Source organism: Excalfactoria chinensis, chromosome 1 (genome assembly GCF_039878825.1).
Source record: "Excalfactoria chinensis isolate bCotChi1 chromosome 1, bCotChi1.hap2, whole genome shotgun sequence".
NCBI lineage: Eukaryota > Metazoa > Chordata > Aves > Galliformes > Phasianidae > Excalfactoria > Excalfactoria chinensis.
The window spans coordinates 176,532,443-176,555,121 of NC_092825.1; the positions used below are offsets into that span (position 1 = coordinate 176,532,443).

Here is a 22,679-nt window from a genome sequence, read left to right on the forward strand (position 1 = left end):
GTTCAAGCTTTTACCTTCAGCAGTGAAGTCGATCCATCTGTACTGAAAAAGTTCTGATATTTTGCTTCCTTTCTTCATGAGCTGTGATGGAACTATGTACAAAAACGAGTCATTTTTACCTACTATTTGCTTTTATTAATAGATCTCTAAAGAGACAAAACATCTACTGCTGGAAACCTCTATAGCACATAAATCTTGCAAATCTGCAAATGTTTTCAGAATGAGAATGATTCTGTAATAGAATTCGTCTTCTTTAGTGGATCTTGGATGCCAGCACCTTCAGCATCACCTCCAGCAAGGACTAGGAAAAGTGACAGAAGTTTGCAATGGAATCAATCTCACATGGCACAAAAATCAGCTGAAAGCTGGTAGGCAAAGAATAAAAATGAGTATCTATCAACTGAGGTAGGAATTACAATATACTTCTGCAAAGTATATATAACACAACATTAATCACATCTTTTCGGTGTATTCTGATGGTCCTCATTCCCACCATCTCTTGAATGACTCCTCCAGGATTCCTCTGCAAAATCAACTTCTACTGCAAGATGCTGGAGGTGATCACACAGATAACCATCAGATGATATAAAAACATAAATCGATAGCTGTGCCACATCAAGTGGGAAGGAACACTGCTGGTTCAATCACACGAGGCCCAACCAGCCAACTACACAGCACTGCCACAGTTGGAGGCGCGCAGCCCTTCCCCACTTCAAGGACAGGCTATGTGGCTTTCTCTGTTTAGAAAAGAAAGATTAAATGGTGTCAACCAATTTTTTCCAACTGAACATGAAAGTGCAGAGCAGAAGCTGCCAGCTGAACTGGTTTTGCATTACCTTTTCACTTCCACTGTGACAGGGCTTTATTTTCTAACCATGCATAATACAAATGCTTGGTCACATGCCCAGCAATCCTCAGTCAGAGTACTCACCACTCATGATTCCAGATAGCTTAACAACAACATAAAGAAAAAGTCACTTTTTTCAAGCAGCAATTCTTTATTACTGGGAAAAAACATTCGGATTTTACTCTTTTTTTTTTTTTTTTTTTTTCCTTACATATATTTGATTTGAATAAAAATAATTTATTTATTTATTTTTTTTATATTACATGAAAATAAAACAAGGACTGAAGTTTGAAAGCAAGAAAACTTAGACAAAACTTGTAGCTGCTGAGATGTAGGACTTGGATGTTTGTTTTTTTCAACTCAAATTGAGAAACAATCACAATATCATTCCAGTGAAGAAAATTAATCCATTTATAAAATATCTTGAAGTTTGAGAACAGCATGTAGTTATTTATACTAGAAAGCATTCATAAGATAGAGTGTGAGTTCTAACATGTTACCTAAAATATATAACTTCTCAGAATTTACACGGTCAAATATTTTAGACCATATTCCAGTGGAAAAACACTACAAACCTGTTACAATCCTTTTAAACTCCTTCTTGAACTCGGTTTTATTTCCTTCTGAGGAATTTCAAAATAGTATTTCCAGCAATAAAATAGTGCTTGCGAACTGGCGTGCAGAACTTCATTCACACTAACTCAGACATCTGGTGTTTTAAAAGTGTGAAGTAACAATGATAGAGAATCACTGTTTCAGCAGCTGATGAAGTAGATTTTGTGCTCAGACTGGTACAATTTTCCTGATAGCTCTGTAAATTCAATAAAATTACTTTTTGGTTAGTAATATGAAATTAAACTAATGAGATTTAAAATACGCATAATGCTGGGGTAGGATTACAGTGTTGAGAGACAAGGATTCTATTAATTAATCCAATTCATATTATCTGACAGACTTCCAACAGAAACACTGATTTCTTCTTCTTTTTTTTTCTTCTTCTTAGAATACGTGCAACATAGTTTAGCTTTTACTCCCTGGCTTACCATGTGTCTTTTCATTTGAATGCGAACATAGTTCAACCTTCCATTAAGTTCTAGAGCAACAAACACCATTCACTAGGCTAGGAAAGAAAAAGCCAAGAAGCAAGAAGGCAATTAGAATGTCAAGGTCTTGCTTTAGAACACAAGTTAGTATATATAGAAATATGTAGGATAAAAATGAGATGGAATCTGAATAGGTATTTACTTGCATTGAGTAGATTAAATTTAATGTAACTGTCATAATTATGGCTGTGTGATGGGCAATAGAAAACCATTCTGCACCAAATACAAGGAAAAAAATGCTATCAATATGATCGTCAAAACAACCTAACCTCAGAGGTCAGTTCCGTTCTAAAGGCCACTGGAAATACTGCTTGACAAACCAGCCAATGCCATCTAAAGGGACAATGTTGAGCACTTTAAAAACAAACATTTAATTTTAGTATATTCTGGAGGATTTTTGTTTGGTTTGGTTCTCGGTTTTTATTTTTGTAACTGCTGTTTCTAGTACCATCTCGGAGGCTGAAACATTTCATTCCTTCCCCTGCCTGTTTTGTCATTTTCCACTTGGCAGATGCAAACCACCACACCCTGCTGCTCCTTACGCACAACTCGCTGGTATTGCCTTTTTATTTTCCTTGTCTGTTTTCCATATCGTCACTGCGATTTACAGCCCTGGAATGTGATTTGTGTACCAATGCACTTCTTATATTTTCTTTTTCTGTTTCTGTTTCTTTTTTTTTTCTTTCTTTCTTTCTTTCTTTCTTTCTTTCTTTCTTTCTTTCTTTCTTTCTTTCTTTCTTTCTTTCTTTCTTTCTTTCTTTCTTTCTTTCTTTCTTTCTTTCTTTCTTTCTTTCTTTCTTTCTTTCTTTCTTTCTTTCTTTCTTTCTTTTTTTCACTAAGGAATGCCTTAGTTTGCAACCACAGCTGTGTAAAAATATTGTCATTTTAAATAATGAGTGGGCAGTGGCTCCTCTGAGATAAATCAGAGACGCAATTGGGAAAGCCAAGGAGACTTTTTCGCCAGACTGCAATAGCTTTAAGATCAGGTGAAATTCTGGACCTAACGTATGCCATACATCTTCCCTTCTAACTTTGAAATTACTTTTAGTTTTACCAAGAAGTATTCCACTGGTATGAATAAATTTTTTTAAATTATGATGCATATTTGTGTTTTATGTATGTTTTACTTCTAAATATATTACTCATCTGTTTAATTCATTCAGGAATCTACCATACTGTCAGCCAACTACAGTAACCCAGAAATAAGTTCTGTATGTGGAAGAGGCTTAATCACTAAGCCACACCTTCCTACAAAGCTCCAGTACTTTTGATTGGTAATAAGCATTTCTCATTGAAATAATACTGAAGTGGAGCCCAAGCCCTCCTCCATATACATTACTGTTAAGTTATTCAACTTTTCAGGACAAAACGCTGATCACATTCAATGACAAGGTGCACTCTCATTCTCAAGACAGCTCCAGAGGTAGCTCTGGTGGCACAACAGTGTATCTTGGGTCAAGCTTAGGTGTGAAATCCTTGAAGTTCCTGGATGCTTCAGTACCGAATACATCTAAAACTTTCCTGTTCATCAAAGCAAACCTGAGAAAGCACAAACATGAGAGAGTGAGCAGATCATTCATTTATTTATACAATAAATAAATGAATAAATAAATGCCAACCCATCAACATTTGACTTTGGTGTCATTATGATTTATAAAACATGACTTATATAAAAAGGGAGAGAGCTCCCTTCTACTTTTAACTCTACAAAAAAAAGTCCAAACGAGATACACTGCTGTCTTTCCTGCTGTAGCAGAGCAAAGTCTGTCCATACCTAAGTCTGTGTAACAATTTATTGAGTGTTATTTTCATCTCTTTACTCTTCAAAACCATTGAGCGAATGACCTATGAAATATCAAAATAATCTGCCACTACAGAGAGTGTCAAAATTATTATTACAGCCATTTGCTTCAGGTGAAATAAATGAGCAGAACTACTATTCCATCTTCTCTGTCAACTAAAGCAATCTTATGATTAGCACAAGAGAGAAAAACACAGCCAAAGCTGGACATCTGCACTGACATCATCTCCCATATCATGTTTACACAGCCTCAGAGGTTGCCTATGGATTGCTTCCAGGCATCCTGAGAGAGCTACCCACAATGTCCAGCAATGTGTTAAGTCACCTGATGTCCACCTAATAGCGTGTTGTGTGCCGGGGCGTGTAGGTTCAACACGCTCCAGGGAATGGCCTCTGATCTCTCTTCTATTTTTACAGTCTAGACAGAGACAGAGCCTCCTCTCAGTGCTGTCCCTCAATTAAGTAGGTTGTATCCAAAGGACTGAAAGGAACTCTCAGGATTATCGAGACGTTACCTTTAATAGTCCCATTCATACACTGCTCTTAGCACAGTTTTGATGCTTTGCTTCTGCCTTAAAGTGTACCCATATAATATTGCACACTTCACCAGACTGTATTTTTATAATTCAAATAGAGCAAAATCTATTTTAAAAGATAAGCATTTTAAGATACTGCAGTGTAAATTCGTGGTTAAAATCAGTGAAAATTAGGCATTAGTTTTCCATGAAAACCATTCTTTTCAAACTGAAATAGCAGTTCCATAAAAAAAACTGCCAAATATTCAAAGTGTCCTGCAGAACTACTAGAAATTTTCAATTAATACTTTTAAACACATAGTAATATCAAGCTGTAGGTCACTGCATTAAGTGATTTCATCAGCTTCTCTAATTGTTTACTGGGTTCTTCATTTCCACTGAAACCTGAAAGCATTCCACCTTTCCAAGTGAAACTAAAGATTAAAAAAAAGCCCTCCGGTTACATTCTCATCTGCTAAAGAATCTTAACCAGATTTAAGTCTTTGCTCCTGCCATTAGACTAACCCAACTGTCAAAAACATCAAGTGGACTGGAAGCTGCTTGAAAAACAAAGTAAATGTTCAATTAATAAGCCCAAATGTACTGCTACAGCTATGCTGTTGACGAAGAATGACACAGAAAGTGGAATGTGATCAATGGTATGTTTAAGAAAGATGTAAAATACCCTGAGTGCATACCTGCCCTTTGTTAGTCGTAAAAGGAATTTCCAGTATGAAGGTCTCAGGTTCTGAACTTCCATGACAGCCTACAAGGAGAATAAACTGTAAGAGCCAGCTGTGCCTGGTCAGGGGAGAGCCTGTTCTGATACGTTATGTTGCCAAATCCAGGGATCAATAAAGAAATGGAAAAGTGTAGAGTAAATTAGGTGATGCTGAAAAGGAGCTTTTATCATTGATGAAGCCAGGAAAGGGGCTGAAGATGAGGGTTCATAATTGACTCAGAAAAGTCAAAAGAGAGTAACTACTGCTTGTTTCAAATGTAAAACTTCAAAACTGCTAATTTTTGCAGATTCTTGCAAATGGGCAACTTTATTTCAAGTTAGCTGACAGGGAAAACCTCCAGTTAATTAAGAAGAAACATGAAATATTACAATATATTGTTTTCCTCCTTGAGAAATGGTCCTTTCATATGTTGATGAAAGACCCTACATTTAATAAAGTCTCCTGAGTCAATGTGTTTTGGGATATTTTCCAAAGAATTCAGTGCTTTGTGTAACATAGTTCTAAGCCTATTTGAAATATGAGTTGTAGAAACAATCTTCCCACAGTGACACTCAAAAATAGGTTGTAGGATCCACAACTATCTTGCCAGTCACATCTTTCACTGTACACTGATGGTCCTCATTCCATTGGCATCTCAGTTAAACTAGACGAACTTCCTATTCTATTAGAAGACAATATACTTACTGCCTGAAAACATATTGATGTAGAAATGGCATAGATGACGCTGTCTGCATGAGGAAAATAGGGGACCTTCCCTGCTTCAATGCCTTTGAAGTATATTGTCTATAAAAAGAAACAGAATACTTGGAATGAAAACAAAAAAATAAATTGCTTTTTACATGTCCTTTGTTTTACATTTTCAGAATGTGCCAGCATTACTAACTCATGCTCTTATATTTTCATATACGTCCACAAATGTGACATTGATTGAATTAGCTTACAGAAGTTATCTACGATCAATAAAACGAGTGGCCACACACACATTGAACAGGACTTAGCAACAGCTGGGAGTGTTAAAAGGGCTGTTTATATCTTAAAAAGAGAAAAATAAAAGCAAAGCTTGCTAGGATGAACTTCTCAATTGAGAAAAGCAAAAGAATAAAGCAAGAAGTATTCCAACAAAGTGAATATTCACTGTTCTTAAACAGCTTGAAATCACATACTTTTATTTCTGAGAAAACATGTAGAGTTTATTTTCCTGAGCACAGCTTGACCTTCCAAAGCAGCACACGCCTCTTTGGTCAGTTACCCTTGGCTTGCATAAGACGATAAAAGTAGTTTAAAAAAAAAAAAGAAGTGCACACAGCACTGCAGCCACAATGTCTCAAAGTCCAGAGAAAACCATCGGCAATACAAGATGCTGTTGTTATGGTGTTTTGTTGGTTGTTTTTTTTCTTTTCCAATTGATGTTCCAAAGGAGTCGATATGGATAACTCACAGTTGCTTTTATATAAGCACTCTGTGAACTCCTTTCAGAGCCTGATCTAGGAATGCAGGGAAAAAGCATAAGCAGAGGATTACTTCTCTTTTTATGTTTAATCTCATTTTTAAGAGAATAATAGATTCCTTCTTTTTCCATTTTTCAAACGAATTCAGCGCAATTAATGGTGGTGCTTAAATATCAGTAAGGAATGAGGCCCTTGACATTTGCAGGAGAAAGCTTAGTGATTTGGAGATGAAGCATAACAGGAGAACGCTGTCAAATTATTCCAGTGGTGCTGCTGGGGAAACAAGTGGGGCAACGTTCTGATACTATGGAAAAGTCACAGTAAGAAATGAAAAGCTTGTTAGCAAAGTATAATCAATGTACAGAGTTCTACAAACCTTCTTAATTTTTTTCTTTCCCGGGCTTCTAAACTAATCGAAATATTTCAAATTAGCCAAATGGTAAGTAGAACAAAGATCTCTGCAATGCCAGGAATTCAATCAGTTGAAGTATACTGACAAACAACTTCAGCTATAGTCTAAAACCTAGGCTATTTTGAGTTATCTCACACAGCTGAGTGCCAAAATTATGGAACAAAGGCAGGAAGTTGAGCTGTAGCTTTTGGCAATAAATCTGCAATTAAGGGCTAGTTCTGATTTATGTTTCTAGCAAAAGAGACAAAATCCACATTCTTGGAACTTTCAGATTTTGAAATGTGCAAAAGCTACAAAGCGAAGAGCTACAAAGAAAGCAGATGAACAATAATTGTGGCAAATATTCATGAAGAGCAGCTGATAAAGAACATTTAAAATGAAACATGCAAAGGAAAACAAGAAGGAAATGAGACCACAGAATGGCACTGCCACTTGGTACACACCTAGGAAAACACAGTCTCAATATTCAAAGCCTATGAAGTTCAGTGAAGCTAAAAGAAAGAGCTATGTTCTGAGGACAACATCTTACCTCTACTAGTTTGGATGCCAGATACATAGAGATAGTAGTACTTTTGTAGAACATCATAGAAATTCCAGCTAGACACCCTGTAACAGTTAGAAAATAAGCACTATTGTCATTTACTGCTGCAGTCATAGTACATCAGCTCAACAGATGTTACAAAAGATTATGCTTTCTGTAGCTACCACAAAAAAAAAATCAGTGACGTTCTGGTGCTGCCCATCAAAATATGGTTTGTGTCAGTAAAAAAGAAACAACAGAAAAACAACCCTGAAATACAGCTGTCATTCAACCATCAGGCACACAGGCTCAAATCTCCTCCCTCATCCCACAAACAAGAGAGACCTCTGAGGATCTACAAGGTGATAGGTGCATAAATAAGGGGGAAGGGCCTCCAACACTACACAGATTTCACTGCAAAAGGGTCTTTCTCTGGATCCAGTGGAGCCCATTCTTTCAAATGTATATTCCACCAGGTATGGAAGAGGCAGTATTGAAACCTCAAATCAAAACATTTGGAAAATAAAGGATAAATTTACATCTGTGCATATGATAATTTATAGTCCAAGAAGCTGGACAGAAAGAACACTTGGCTGAATCTACCTTACAATTTTAATGCCAACCTATATCTGAAAATACTTGAAACACTACGTTTTTCATATTTCAAACACTACTGACACAACATAAATATATACAGTCCTGCTTTTATCATCTAACTCTGGAAAGGGAACGGGAGACAGACATCCAGCTATGAGCAAAATAAATACTTGTAGAACCCCAACAGAGCCTATGTAGCTTTCTTACAATGGACTCACCAGCTACAAGCGCGTGAAGCTCATCATCTAGGTTGCGTACCCAGCGCAGGAAGCAGCTTGTACCCTGCAGGTGAGCAGACAGCAGAGTGAGCCCCTTGCATTTCTCTTTTGGGATTCATAGACTGTAGATTATCTGCTATAAGCTAGTAGTACAACCCACAGCATGGATTAAGTGTATGCTGTTGTAATAAACATAATCTACACCACCTAAAGCACTTTAGTTGTTCACTGTTACTATTTCTTTCAGAACTGCAGAGCAGAACAATCTAGTTTGAATACCAATCTAATTCACGTGTGATAAGTAAAGCTAATTTTGAACTGAGAGCATCTTCCTTTGATGTGGTTGCCTTGACTCTTTCACATGAGAAGTCCATCACATCCTCTGTATTGTTTCTTTTTCAGTTGTTTTGGAAATCCATACTTTGCTGCCAAATTTTATCCCTGGCAAATCTGTTTGCTTCCAAATGGCTCAAGACTTGACTGTAGAGTCAGATCCAGCGCTGATGGCTCTGGGACAACAGTACACAATTCTGTATGATAGACTGTTAGTGTCTAATTTGAGATGAATTTCAGCCTCTTAACCCATCTAATGTGCTTTTCATGGAATCAAAGAACAATTTATTTTGGAAAAGACCTTTGGAGATCATCTAGTCCAGTCTCCAGATCTAATTAAAGCAGGCTGCTCAGGAACTCATCATCCAATTGCGTTCTGAGTATCTCCACACATAAAGACCATACAGCCTTAGCGGGCAACCCTTTAACATTTCCTTGTATCCCATCAGAATCTCTTGTATTTCATCTTGTGTCCATCTCCTTTCATCCTGTTACTGCACACTCCAAAAGCAATTTGCCTCTGTCTTCTCTGCACCCTCCACGAGGTGTAAATAGCAGTAAGATGTCCCATGAGCCATTTTTTACTCCAGCTTAAGACCTAGTTTTCCCAGTCTTTCCTTTCACATCCGATGACCCAATCCTCAAATCACCTTGGTGACCCTCAGCTGAATTCACTGTGTTATTTCCAAGTCTTGAAAAAACATTGACATGAAAAAAATTCAGAAGCAAATGTGTATGTTGTCCCAAAATTGAATTATGACAGTCAACTTTACTAATCAAAACTGTAATCTTATTTAAAAAGGGAAACCAGGCTGACACAGCTGATTTATTTTCTATAAAACCATGTTTGCTGGCAATAATTTATAGAAAGGGGGACACAAAATATTAATAGTACAGCTAGTGCAGGTCTACAAAGGCATTTCAGTCTGCCCTCAGGTTCAAAATGCATCAAGATCCAATCTTTTGCAGTGATTAGGATCTCTACAGCCCTACATGCTTATCTGAAACTGTAAGAAAAACATAATGCAACTCAAATCAGTATAAATTATGGAATGTTAACAATAACAGAAAGCACCTACTTAATAAATAACAAATAAAGGTCAGAGTGTGTCAGTCTCATGAAACGAATATTCATGAAACTAGACTATGCTTTGTAGTTGGAGGCTTTAAAGTAAGTGAAAATCACTTCAGATTTTGTAATTTAGATGTTTTTATTCCCCAGAGGCACTTTTAGTAAAATTGCAGTAAAAATCTGATTTTCAAATGCAGTCTGAAGAGCCCATTTGTACTTCACCATTACAGTTTTAAATCTTAAAAGTTCTGGTATCTCAAAACAATGGCAATTCAAATGAGATCCTGATTTGCTTGGTTTTCATTTAATTTCAGGTTAGCAATGTGCACCATGAATAATACAGAATTATCTTTAGAGAGCAACTAAAGGGGCAGTTGAAAAACTGCACATGTGATTAACAACATCAAGGTGCAAAAACTTGAGAAGCGTGCTTTGCCACATCCTCTCCCTTGGCTTGTTCACATTCTGCTTGGCATTAGCACACATAAATCAATTAACTTCAACAATGCTGAATGAATGTGTATCAGTTCACAATCTGTCATCTTCTAACGGTGCAGAAGGGTTGATTTCCAAGTGGTAAGTGTAATCTCAATTGTGCATGATGTATATTGTGCGTGCTCCTTCTACTCAGCATCAAGTAATGATTCCAGACATTTGAGCCAAAGAATCTGCAAATGGCTTCTCTTTGGCAGCAATGCTGCTACTGCAGTCACTGCTCGTGTCTGCACTACAATGTGTTTCCATAACACAAAGTCCCTTTGGAATCTGAGTACCTCTTATCTCATGATATCAATACCATGCTGCAAAATCTATCCGGTTTATTCAGAAATAACACACACAGAAAAAAACACAGAATGAATGGAAGACCATTTTACTGTTTACAGCTTGATGACCAGAATACTACAGAACTGTCAGTACCATTCTGTAGAAGCCAATGCCAGTTAGAAGAGTATCTTCCTGATATTCTAAGAAGCAAAATAAAACACGTGGCAATTGTCACTCTACATGTTTTAAGCTTACTTTGTATATACTGACAAAAGATCCCAGAAAAGCTCCAAGCTGGAAATTTTCCTTGTTGTAGAAGAGTGAAAGTAGCCGGGATGGCTTTGTAAACAGATGCCGGAAGGTGGATGGAATCCGAAGGCAGCACTGGATCAGGTAACCAATGCTAAACATCCTAATGAAGCCCTAGAAGAAACAAGAAGAAACCGCAAATTCAGAAGAAGGAAAACCAAGATTGTCTAGAGAAGTACTTTAAAAGCAGTTTAAAACTCATACTGCATATACTACATAAAATGCATTCCCATCTTCAGTATTGTTTTCCTGATTCCCTAGCAACAAAGGCAATAAAGTAATAAACAAGTGACTCTCTTTTAATTTCTGTGAATACCTCAAAGGCCTCAAAAGGCAAATTCTATTTGTCTTCTGCTCTAAAATTCTGTCCCTTCAAATCATCCTGATGGTTTCCCTTCTGTGTTATTGACTGGCTTTTAACCACAAATGGGTACACAGAGGAAAGCAATGTGATGGGAAAAGAGAGCACTTCTACACTCAAATGTCTCAAGAAAGCACTAAAGCAGTAAAAAGTCCACACAACATAAATTTCAGAAAGTGGGAGAATTAGAAACTGACCCCAATGGCTTGGCACACACTCATGTACATTCCCTCAACCAAATCGGAGCCTCAGTGAGCTCTGCAGTAAGATCAAGGCCAAACATGGACAGGAGATTTTGCTATTGCAAAAGAATAACGTTGGCTCAAATTATTTTTTCCTACTATTTCACCTTAGACATAGATCTGCTATTTGATATCACAGAACTACGCTGACTGTTTTTCTTCAAATCCTTTTCCCCAGTCTCTTGTAACTTCCTCCCGAGCTTCCTATCATCGTTTTTACCCTATGGCTGAACTTCTAGGAGAATTCTGAATAAAATCTATCCGTTGTTTGGTTGGTAGATACCTCATCTGAAAACTATGAGAATGCTGTGCACTCATCGTTGGCAAATCAGGCAGCACACAATGCTCATAATTTCTGCAGCCTGTTTTTTTGGATCTTTGAGATAACCCCAGAGACAGTTGTAACCAGAAGAAACTTGGATTGAGCAACCTTTCCAGCTCAGAAACTCAAAACATCTTTGCCTCCTGCAGAACTTCCTAATGCATCATCAAGCTCATAAAACTTTATTCTGCTCAAACATCCAGCAGTAAACTTCTTGAAACAATTACTCTCCCTGAGCTGCTACTCAAGAAGCGGTTTACAGGAATCGAGTGGAAGAAACTATTTTGTGTCATCCAGTGGATCCAATAACTACGCACGAAAATATTCCATTTCTTCCTCTGCTACTTTTAAAGGTGTGTAAATTGTACTGTGCTACCAACCCAGTGCTTTGCAATCCTATAATGAAAACGCCTACTGAGAGGTATGTACAGTAAGCAGAGTTTTAAGTGCACTGTGAATTTTGTATAATTAAAATGTCAAAATTAAGACGAACGTAAATTCATACTATCAACAAAGAAGTACTCAGCTGTAAAGTACACAGCCCTTATCGTCCAGCACAAAAAGATGATTACAATACCAGGTACCATTATATAAAAAGAAAGTCCTAAGCACTCCAGTTACAATCAAAGCCCTAACAAAAGAACATACAACAATAAGGTAACAATTTTTTCCCAGCTGTAGGAAAGACCATTCAGACAGGGACAAGAACACCGTGTAAACATCAGTGCCTGCTGACAGTCAATTATATTTGCCATTTTATGAGTAGTGAACTCAGAAGTGCTGAGCTGCAGCATTAAGGCTTAGTTTCGATGCACAAGAAAGAAGCAGAAGTGGCTACAAGCCATTTCTCCACAGCAATTTAAAGTTGTGACTGAGATCAGTTAGATGTAGCAGTACAGTGAAAGTGCTGGGGTCCTCAATTCAGGAAACAAGTTGAGACAAGGACTGCAAAGATCATCAGAAGGCTGGAGCACCTCTCCTGTGAAGAGAGAGTGAGGGAGCTGGGCATGCTCAGCCTGGAGAAATGAAGGCTCTGGGGAAACATTACTGTGCCTTCCATTAGCTGAAGAGAGTTTATAAGCATGAGGGAGCGCGATTTTAATTTTCACAAGGGCTGACAGTGATAGGACAAAGTGGAACAATTTGAAAGGGGGAAAATTTAAGTTAGATGTTAAGAGGAAATTCTTTACTCAGAGGGTGGTGAGGCCCTGGCATTGCTGCCCAGATTGCTGTGTGCCCCATCCCTGGCGGTGCTCAAGGCCATGTTGGATGGGCCCTGGGCAGCCCGAGCAGGTGGGGGGGCAACCAGCCCATGGCAGGGGTTGGAACTGGGTGGGTTTTAGGTTCTTTCCAACTCAAGTCATTCTATGACTCTATGATAAAATCTCTTGTGTGAGCCACCTGTTTTCATCAGCAGCACTGACAGAAAATAAGAGGCAACAAGACTACTGCTTTAGGCAAAGGCTTCCTCTTTGTGTTCAACAGGAGTCACAAAGAAACATATTGTTCAGCTGTCTCCAGTAGCCTGCCACACTCTTCAAGCATTTACAAAACCTCATCCTTCTCCTTGTCTGTTGTTACCAGCCTGCCAGTGTTGCTTACTACACGGAGGGGTACGTCCTCCTGGACTTTCTTTTTCCAGTTGATGTATCCACAGAAGCCTTTCTCATCCGTCTTTGTGCCCCTTCCCAAGTCCAGTTTCAGTTGGGCCTTCCTGACTCCATCCCTATACAACCTAGCAGCAGCCCTTTACTCCCAGGTTACCCATCCCTGCTTCCATTGCCTGTGTATTTTCTTCTTGCTTTTCAGTTTGATGACCTGCAGGTCTTGGCTCAGCCATGATGGTCTCTTGCCTTAATATGACCTCTCTTTTTACTTATAAAATCACAAACAGAACCAATTTCCCACTAGATTAAGAAAGTTTTTCACAGGGAAAAGGGTATCAATTCTACAAGTAGTACCCTAATAGAAATCTCCTCTTTTGTTCTAGCTGTGCTTCTAAAATAAAATAAGGTTATTAGGGTACTTACAGATGTATACTCAGATACTGCTAGCATGTAGTACAGAATGAGAAAGGATTTTGCCTGAGATTACTAAACTGCCTAGGAATTTGGTAACATTAATTAAAAAAACAAACAAACAAACAAACAAAAACTCAGAAAGTAAAGTCTGGTCTAGCAGCATTTAAGAGCTAATTACTATAAATATGTATATGTAATGAAAACCAGCGCTTTCTGTAAAAGTGAAGCATGCTGAAGTTAGAAAGGCATCCTTTAAAACAGATGCACGGTAGGAGATGTTACATCAGCAGATATCTGGAAATGCAACCAGAGCAACCCATAACATCACTTCTGCTTGATTGTACTCCTCATTTTGAACATACATCTCACTAGTGTTGGATGTTCATACGGTGGGCCAGACACTGATCTCTCTGGGTAAAATAGAGTACCCAGAGAATAATGCCCAATACAAGCTCTTAAAATAAGGGGGACAAAGGTGTCCAGGAGACACTGAATAGCAAACACACTGGGCAAGGCACTGAACGAGCACAAAGCAAGCGGAAAGTCTGCGTCCCCAAAATGTTACACCCTAAAGAAAAGGCACAGCCCATGAATGAGATCACATGTGGGCTGAGAGAGTAGTGAGAGGTTGAGAACAAAAATCTAATATGAAACAGCAAAATATCACAAACCCATCCAACTGCCAAACCTGCAACACTTCACAGATACCACTGTCAAAAAAGCAGGAACCAACAGACATCAGGAAGGTGGGCACTACTTAGACATTTGTGCATATGATGATGACTTACCACACTGGCTGGATGTGGGTGCCACCAACAGGAAATGTGTTATAAATTTCTGGCTTATATGGTAAATTATTAAGCAAAAAAAAATGCATGGAAGCAATCCACTCCAGTCTCATACTCTTTATTTCTGCCTTCTGATTACTGTTTTTTCATAGTCCCTGATCAAGATCATTTTATATTGAAGCGTGGGTAAATTTACTACTACCTTGTGCGCCAGTAGAAAAGATAAAATGCCACAACATTCAACCCAGGCAAATTCTAACAAATTTGATAAAAATAAGCAGAACACATCGGCAGCATCTGAAAACACTCAAATCATTTTCTGCATCTGCATAAATAAAAATGAGGAGATTTATTAAGAGATCAAAATCTTTTGGAGTCTTACCAGCTCCTAAAAAAAGGCACAGCAGGTGGTACCACCTGCGCCAAGTCAACGTCAGCCAGAACAGCCTCCCCTACACGGCACTCCTCTAAAGGAGGATGAATTCTGCCACTGGGCATGGCCAGCTCTTCCTGTGCACAGCAACTGGGAGCAATCTCTCATTACTCCGAGCCATTAAAATAAATGAACGGGGGACTGAGCCCAGAGCCAGCCTCGTGTGCCAGACACCACAGCTGTATGCATGGCACTGCCAAAGCAGCACATTCCAGGTGCTTTATTTAGGGTGGAGTCACAAGTGGGCTCAGCAACGGAGTGCATCACATAGTTCAGTTCCTCGCTCACCCGTCCATTTTTCCCACACGTTTTACGTTATGCGTTCACTTCAGCCAATCTGTGAGATAAGAAAACTTTAACCTCTGCCCCATCCCAAATTGAGAAAATGTGTTTTCAAGCTAGTCACATTTTCAATAGAGAAAGAACAAGTAACAGACTCCTTTCTCATTTCCGAACTATACACTTTTTCCAACCAAAGAATTTTACCCCATCTTTGCCAGAGTTTGTCAGTCTAACTTCTGCACTTACTTTAATACAATATGAGATGCAATTATCTTCATAGTGTTTACAGCATCTATGCCTTGGGCCATGTTTGCACCTGCAAAAAGCACAATGAAGCACATATTAACCTGTAGCTGTTTTCAGTCTAATCAACAGGAGACTTCATAAATTTTTCTTCCCAAAAATCCATAAAGTGTTATTTTCCCACCATCGAAGGGCACTGTGAGCTTTTATGACACCATAAAAGGGCAATAAAAGGAAACAATACTTTAGTTGTACAGCAAAAGTGTCTGCAGATTTATTTTGATCCAACCTCTTTTCTTGCCATGCTACACCTATAATACAAAATTAAGCAACACATTTTCTGCTGTGGGCAACAGGGAGCAACTATGGGACAGAACTCTAGGGGTGTCACCCTTTCCAGTCTGCCTGTATATTTCACCAATTATCTGTAGCCCTACATAGAATCATAAAATCATTTGAGCTGGAAGGGATCTTTAAGGGCCATCTAGTTCAACTCCCTGCAATGAACAGAGACACATACAGCTCCATCAGGTGCTCAAAGCCCCATCCAACCTGACCTTGAATGTCTCCAGGGACAGGGCTTCCATCACCTCTGGGCAACCTGTGCCAGTGCCTCCCATTTCACCTTGTCCTGTCTTTCATAGCACTGCAAGGTTCATTGGAAAGAAATGCAGGCAATGCACAGAGTTATCCCATGAGACATCTTCCAATTACAATCATTTCACTTCTGGGCTAATTCACCCACTGTGTAGGTTTGTTTTGTGACTCTGACTTAGAACTGCAAATTTCACCTTTAGTGTATAAGAAAGATTGGCTTGAGATGGTGGGATTCCCAGACTGTGCAGTTGTTAGCCCTGCATAATATACAATTATAAAGAAGTAATGACATACCATGTTTGAGTGTTACATTTTGCTATAGCCAAATATTTAAGTTTTAATACAAAATAAATTACACAATTTATATACTGTGCCAAATATCTTGGAAGTTTTGAATCACGTACTATAAAGTCCAATGGCCATAAATCATCTGTGAGGTCAGTTTATGTAGCAAAAATTGAAATGAGAATGTGATCAGGTTACGGGCATTTAGACTCAATTATATTGAAAAGAACCATATGGAAGAGAAAGCTGTGAGAGCCTTAGGACTGAAAACTGGAAGTTTTCTGAATGTCTGAGTAGGGAGATTCAAAACCTTAAGGAAAAAATACTCTTCTTCACACACAGTCCCTTGATCCCAGCATTTAGCAAACAACAGAAGAGCTATGAGCTAACAAACTGAATAAGGAGTATTTAAGACAAAGCAGATATAAACAACTGAGCTAGAGGAATCTGCACACAGCTCACTGCTTCTTTTTGTAGGTCATCTTTTTTTACTAATACAATCTTGTCTGAAAAGGCACTGCTGATTTTCCTTATATTTTTCAATTCAAAGGCATAAAAAAATCATAGGAAGTCTGCCTGTGATACTGGCCAGTTCATGTCTGCTCATCAGCTGAGCAAATAAGATAAGTGACTACACACTGCCCTTTGCAGACTTGTTTCTTTCCTGCACAACAGTAGGTAGAGGTCTGGTCACAGAACTGCACCTGAAGAAGTCACGGAAGTAAAACCACAGGTGTGTTATGGTCAATTTGTTATTCCATTGTCTTTATAAAAGCTTGAAAAGCCACCCCATATCACTTCTTTAAGCTCATACTAAAGGTCAGCGAATTGCATTCTGTAGACAGGGATGGAACATGTCTTAGCTAATCCATGTCTGACCTCATGCGAAAGTTTTACATTCACTTTTACTTGGGAATTTCCTGACATGGAATTGCTACAAATCCTGTTCTTAAGAGACAATTCTACTTGATGCAATACAGGGATGTGGGTCCCCTCCAAAAATGACATGATGATAACTTAAGGAGACTTAAATAGGGAGAGCTGCTGTGCAGCTTTCCTTCTTTAATACCGCTATCAGCACTGATGAAACCACGTCTTGAGCCAGTGCTGCAGAAAAAGCAAACAGCACTCTACCACACAGAACTGGTTGAACTTACACTGCCTTTTTAGACAGCTGAACACTGCAAGCTATTTTGAATCCCTGCTATGACAAACAGGTCTTAAATTTTGTTTTTCTTAGGGTTCATAACTTGTTACTGTTAATTATCCAGTAAAAAAGATTTGCAAAACACTTAAATGCAAAGCAAAAGAATCATCAAACATTTGTCAAATGCAGCGTAACACAACATAAAAACGAGCTGAGTAGGAATGATTCGTTTTGTGCTGTTACTCTTTTACTTTCTTTCGACTCACACTTTGTCCATCAGCTTTTTCGTTAGCGCCAACAAGTTCATTCGCTGTGACATTTTCTCACAAGGCTTTATTTTTCGCTCTGTTTTTGAAAATGCTGTTTCAGGTGAAAATGAATGAGTGGGGATTTCTTCTTTCCCTACAATGAATCTGAAAAAAAGTCACAAAACCAAAGAGAACAACAGTTGCATAAATAACTCAAAGATATTCAAAGGTTCTGACGTCTCTAATATTATTAGAGACTTCTTTTTTCTTGTTATTATGTGTTACAGCCTGTAAAAGTCTGTGATACAAACTTGAAGTTATCCACAGGTCTGCAAGAAAAGGTGCCACATTTGTATCTCCTTGGAAAAGATTAATCCACCAACATGAACTTCAGACAACAGACAAAAGTGGTGTCAGGAAGTTTTTCAAACCAGGCACAAAAACATTACAGGGGAAGCCCACCTCTCAAGGAAAAGAAAAACACCAAATAAGAAAGTGAAACGATGTGTGAAACGTCTCAGTTATCTCCAGCTAAATGAGTTTCAGAAAGGTTGGTGACTACTGAGATGTTTTTATAAAATGCCCATTTTGTAAGAATCAAAGAATCATAGAATTACCCAGGTTGGAAAAGACCTTGAAGATCATCAAGTCCAACTGCAGCCTAACCATAGTACCCTAACTCTAAAAACCCTCTGCTAAATCATATCCCTGAGCACCACATCCAAACGGCTCTTAAACACATCCAGGGATGGTGATTCAACCACCTCCCTGGGGAGACTTTTCCAGTACTTGATTACCCTTTCTGTAAAGAAGTGTTTCCTAACATCCAACCTAAACTTGCCCTGGTGCAACTTGAGGCCATTTCCCCTTGTCCTGTCTCTTGTCACCAGGGTGATGAGACCTGCCCCACCCTCACTCTAAGCACCTTTCAGGTACTGGAAGAGGGCGATAAGGTCTCCCCTCAGCCTCCTCTTCCTCAGACTAAACAGCCCCAGCTTCCTTAGCCTTCAAAATGTTTTTGCACTCACCAAGACCATCAGTTTTGTTGTGCTCAGCTTCATCTGCAGTTCTCCTTTGCCCAGAAGTTGATACTATCAACAAAATTGGTTCATCCCAGGTGTGGAATTACTGGGTATCAAGGGCAAAGGAGGTCACAGTGGCAAAATGCACTGTTTCCTAACACTTAGCACTGCAATGCAAGTTATCAGTCCCCTGGCAGTTTTGTTGAGGGTGGTGAAGATCTAAATCCTTGACACTTGGTTCATGACAGAACCTTCCAGAAAACTGTTAATTTCAGAAAACACTGACGGTTGTCACAGGAGTGTTTCACATCCAGATTTCTGGACTACACAGTTCATTATCATAGAATCATTAAGTTTGGAAAAGACCATTAAGATCACCTAGTTGAACCATCACCCCACCCCCACCATGGTCACTAACCCAAGCCCCTCTGTGACACACCTCCATGTTTCTTGAACACCTCTGGGAATGGGGACTTATTTAACTACTTAACTATGGTTGCAAATTCTATAAAATATTTTCCACTATCAACAGCATCTCTGCTTTAATTGACTTTGGCTTCATTTTTTCTCTTCACCTGTGAGCTGGTACTGATTGTACTCTGGGCTGTCCATGCTTTATTTGAGCACTGGTCACGGAACTACACAGAAAAAATCCAGGTCAAAATACAGCAGCCCTTTCCTTCCAGGAGAATGATGATCGCAGGTTTAGAAAGAAAGAAGATTAACATGCCTTCAAAAACATGCACAAGCATGTGCCTTCATTTCCTACCTATAATGATTCAAAATATGAAAAGATTCCTCTCTTACCAGCATACTATGCATTCAAATATGCTGTTTCTACCCCCACCCCCCCAAAATATAAATCATGACATTTTATAACAACATTCTTAGGAGAACTCATTCCATGCAATGCAGTTTCTGTGCACAGCTCCTCAAAATCTTCTCTCCAAGCTTTGTACTCAAAGAACTACTCTATTCTCCCGACTTACTTCAGTGCAGAGTATGTAAATCCCTTCAAGCCATCTTTGCACCTGAAACATAAAAACAACAATCTCTGTTATAAAGGACTGCTTGCAGCAAAGAGTTGTAGGTTGTGTAGGATATAGAAGGGCTGTGAATGAACACCAGTTTCTCATTAACAGTAAAACAGCAAGTCTGTAACAACTCTGTGGCTACCCCCAATCTCACAGCTGTCACCACAGCCTTGGAATGCCTTAGAAACAAAGGACAAAGAGTATAAATGTCAGTGCTTCCCTGTTTTATCAACACCAAGAGTGGTGAAATCTTTAAAGCACAGTGACAAAACCACTGGGGTAGCAATGGGCAATTTCATGTGACAAAGAAGAAAAGTCGAGATGAGTTTTACAAAACATAAGCAACTTACCAACATCATCATTTCAAAAACACTCTACTGTAAGAGAAGACAATTTGGACAACGCAAGATCTTCATAAATAAAAGTGAGTGAACACAACCCTCCTCTTTCTGCTCACAAAGACCACACTGTCCCTGGGAAGCCCGTGCTTAACCCCAGGAGCACACAATATGGGCTCCCAGGGGGCAGAGCCAGTGCCTGCTGCTGGGAGCTAGGTGGGGGAAAGCAGCAGGAAGGACACAGTGAGGTGGTAGCTAGATTCTAGCTCAGCATTATGGATGTACTGGCCATTCAATAGGCTCCATCTCCCTGGTTGTACTATGCAGGCAGACATCACTCCAGTTGTTACTCACTTGCCTTCCCTCTTATCCTGAAACTCTGAACAGAAAACAGATATCATAGAAGACTTTGAAACACTTCTGCACAACACCAGAAAACTCATCCTGAACAGCTTCTCCTTTAAAATTCCTGCACCTAAAAACATTGATGGTGTATATAGGATCTACAGGAGTTCAACGTAACCTCAAACAATATTGTCCACTGAATCTTTTCTTAATACAGCAAAGGCACAAAGAAAACATTTTATGATTCTTCATCTATGGAACTTGGAAGCAAGAAAATCTCATAGCACTTTAACATAAAGATGGATCAACTTGCCTGGGGACAGACGGACTGAAACAAAGGAATCACAGAATCATAGAGTTGTTGAGTTGGAAGGGAGCCCAAAAGCATAGGGTTTGGGTATACTGACTCTGCCCACAGAACCGCTGTGCAGTATCATGAGTTTGCTTTAAAACCTACTGACAGCTGTAAGTTAAGGTCCTGTTGAGTTATTATGGGTGTTGGACATACTATGTCTGCCAGCTCAAGAACAAGGCCTTAGTTTCTCTTTTCAAGTAAATTAGAACCATACACAAAGCGAAATGCAAACATGCTTAAGTGCTTCTAGAGTCATACTGAAACAGAAAAGTAATCACACTGAAAGCACAGGGATGCTCTTGCCTTAATCACTACAGTGAAGTTTCATTCCAGCTGCTGATGCTGAGCCTCCATTCCTGGACTGGCCACCAGATGTCCCTCCCAGCTGCTGCTATCTCCAGCCCTGCCGCCTGCAAGGAAAGTGCCCGGCATACCCCTCCTTGCCTCCAGTGAAAATCACAAGACATCTGAATTACTGAAAGGGAAAGCCACATTCCAGCTCTCTCTTCATTACCACAAGAAACATGAAAAAGGATTTCTAACAGCCGTTCTCACTGCTTCTTGAGTAATTCCTATGCAATAAATATCCTGCTGTTTTGAGATTTGGACAGTTATTCTTTTTGTTGTTCTTTTATTAGTAGTTCCATATAGTTATTTCTCCATCTTATCAGAGATAACAACCAGTTCAGGCTGCCCATCCAACCATGGCTGCCCATCCAACCTGGCTTTGAGCACCACCAGGGATGGGACACCACAGTTCTCTGGGCAGCAGTGCCAGGGCCTCACTGACCTCTGAGTAAAGAATTCCTTCCTAACTTCTAACCTGAATTTCCCCTCTTTAATTTAAAGCCATTCCCCCTTACCCTATCACTATCTGCCTGTGTAATAAGTCACTCTTCCTCTCTCCTGCTTATAAGCTCTTTTCAGGTACTAGAAGGCCACTGCTCTAGAGTCTGCCATTCACTTATTTATTCCCAAAGCAATTTGCACATAAAACTGGCAGCAACAAAAGAAAGCTCCATGCAGTCTCTTAACACTCTCTTTGGGTGAGGGTAAAAAACACCCAGAGACAGCATGGAGATGTCCCAAACCCAGAACTGGCCTCAATTGCAGCTGCAAACACTGCTAATGCACAATGGCAGTGGCACATGGTACTTCTCATGAACACCTGGATGCCAATAACTGAACTAAGACTAATGATTTGCTTCATACAGGCCACTGCTAATTGGTAATAATAACTTTTACTCAATGCTTCATTGCTCAAGGGGTGAAAAAGTCCCTACTCTCCTGCTGACCTCTGTGAGCCATTCAAACTGCAAATGAGCACAGTAAAAAACAGTGCATGTACCCAGCACTTCAGATTCCCCTGAGACAGGAAGAAATCTCAATAACATTTAGGATTTTTTTAATGGTATTTTTCAGTCTGGGAGATTCGGAAGAGCCATAGAATCATAGACTGGTTTGGGTTGGAGGGGACCTTCAAGACCATCCAGTTCCAACCCCCTGCCATGGGCTGGTTGCCCCCTCCCCCCCCACCAGCTCAGGCTGCCCAGGGCCCCATTCAACGTGGCCTTGAGCACCTCCAAGGATGGGGCACCTGCAACTTCTGGGCAGCAGTGCCAGAGCCTTACTGCCCTCTGAGTAAAGAATTTCCTCCTAACATCTAACCTAAACCTTCCCTCTTTTTGTTTTAATGTAGCCATCTCAAGCTGCAGGAAGGAAGCACTGCTTTTTGCCCTGTAAGCACTCTTTTAAAGGCACACAATCTGCTTACAGCCACCCAGCAGAGAATTTTCCCATCAGAGGGGAATTTGCCCCTGGTCCGAAGCCAGCAGAGCCCATGGCTGCCAGCTGTCGCCATCCGGCTCCATGCACCCCATAACGGAGCAGGATCATTCACCGCTCACAGCCCAGCTTTGGCTGGAACCAGAGC

General features: G+C 39.5%; 1 protein-coding gene across 1 annotated transcript in view; it reads right to left on the minus strand.

The window, feature by feature from the left end:
- Positions 1-990: 990 nt before the first annotated feature.
- Positions 991-22,679, minus strand: part of TMEM135 (transmembrane protein 135) — a 158,501-nt gene continuing 136,812 nt past the window's right edge. Inside the window, exons 7-15 of the mRNA XM_072326849.1 lie at positions 19,664-19,705; positions 17,671-17,817; positions 15,379-15,448; positions 10,630-10,797; positions 8,205-8,268; positions 7,399-7,475; positions 5,694-5,792; positions 4,965-5,032; positions 991-3,489 (exon numbers count right to left, since the gene is read on the minus strand). Of these exons, the coding sequence (XP_072182950.1) occupies positions 3,357-3,489; positions 4,965-5,032; positions 5,694-5,792; positions 7,399-7,475; positions 8,205-8,268; positions 10,630-10,797; positions 15,379-15,448; positions 17,671-17,817; positions 19,664-19,705 (868 nt within the window). The 3' untranslated portion in view covers positions 991-3,356. The remainder of the gene's footprint in view (positions 3,490-4,964; positions 5,033-5,693; positions 5,793-7,398; positions 7,476-8,204; positions 8,269-10,629; positions 10,798-15,378; positions 15,449-17,670; positions 17,818-19,663; positions 19,706-22,679) is intronic.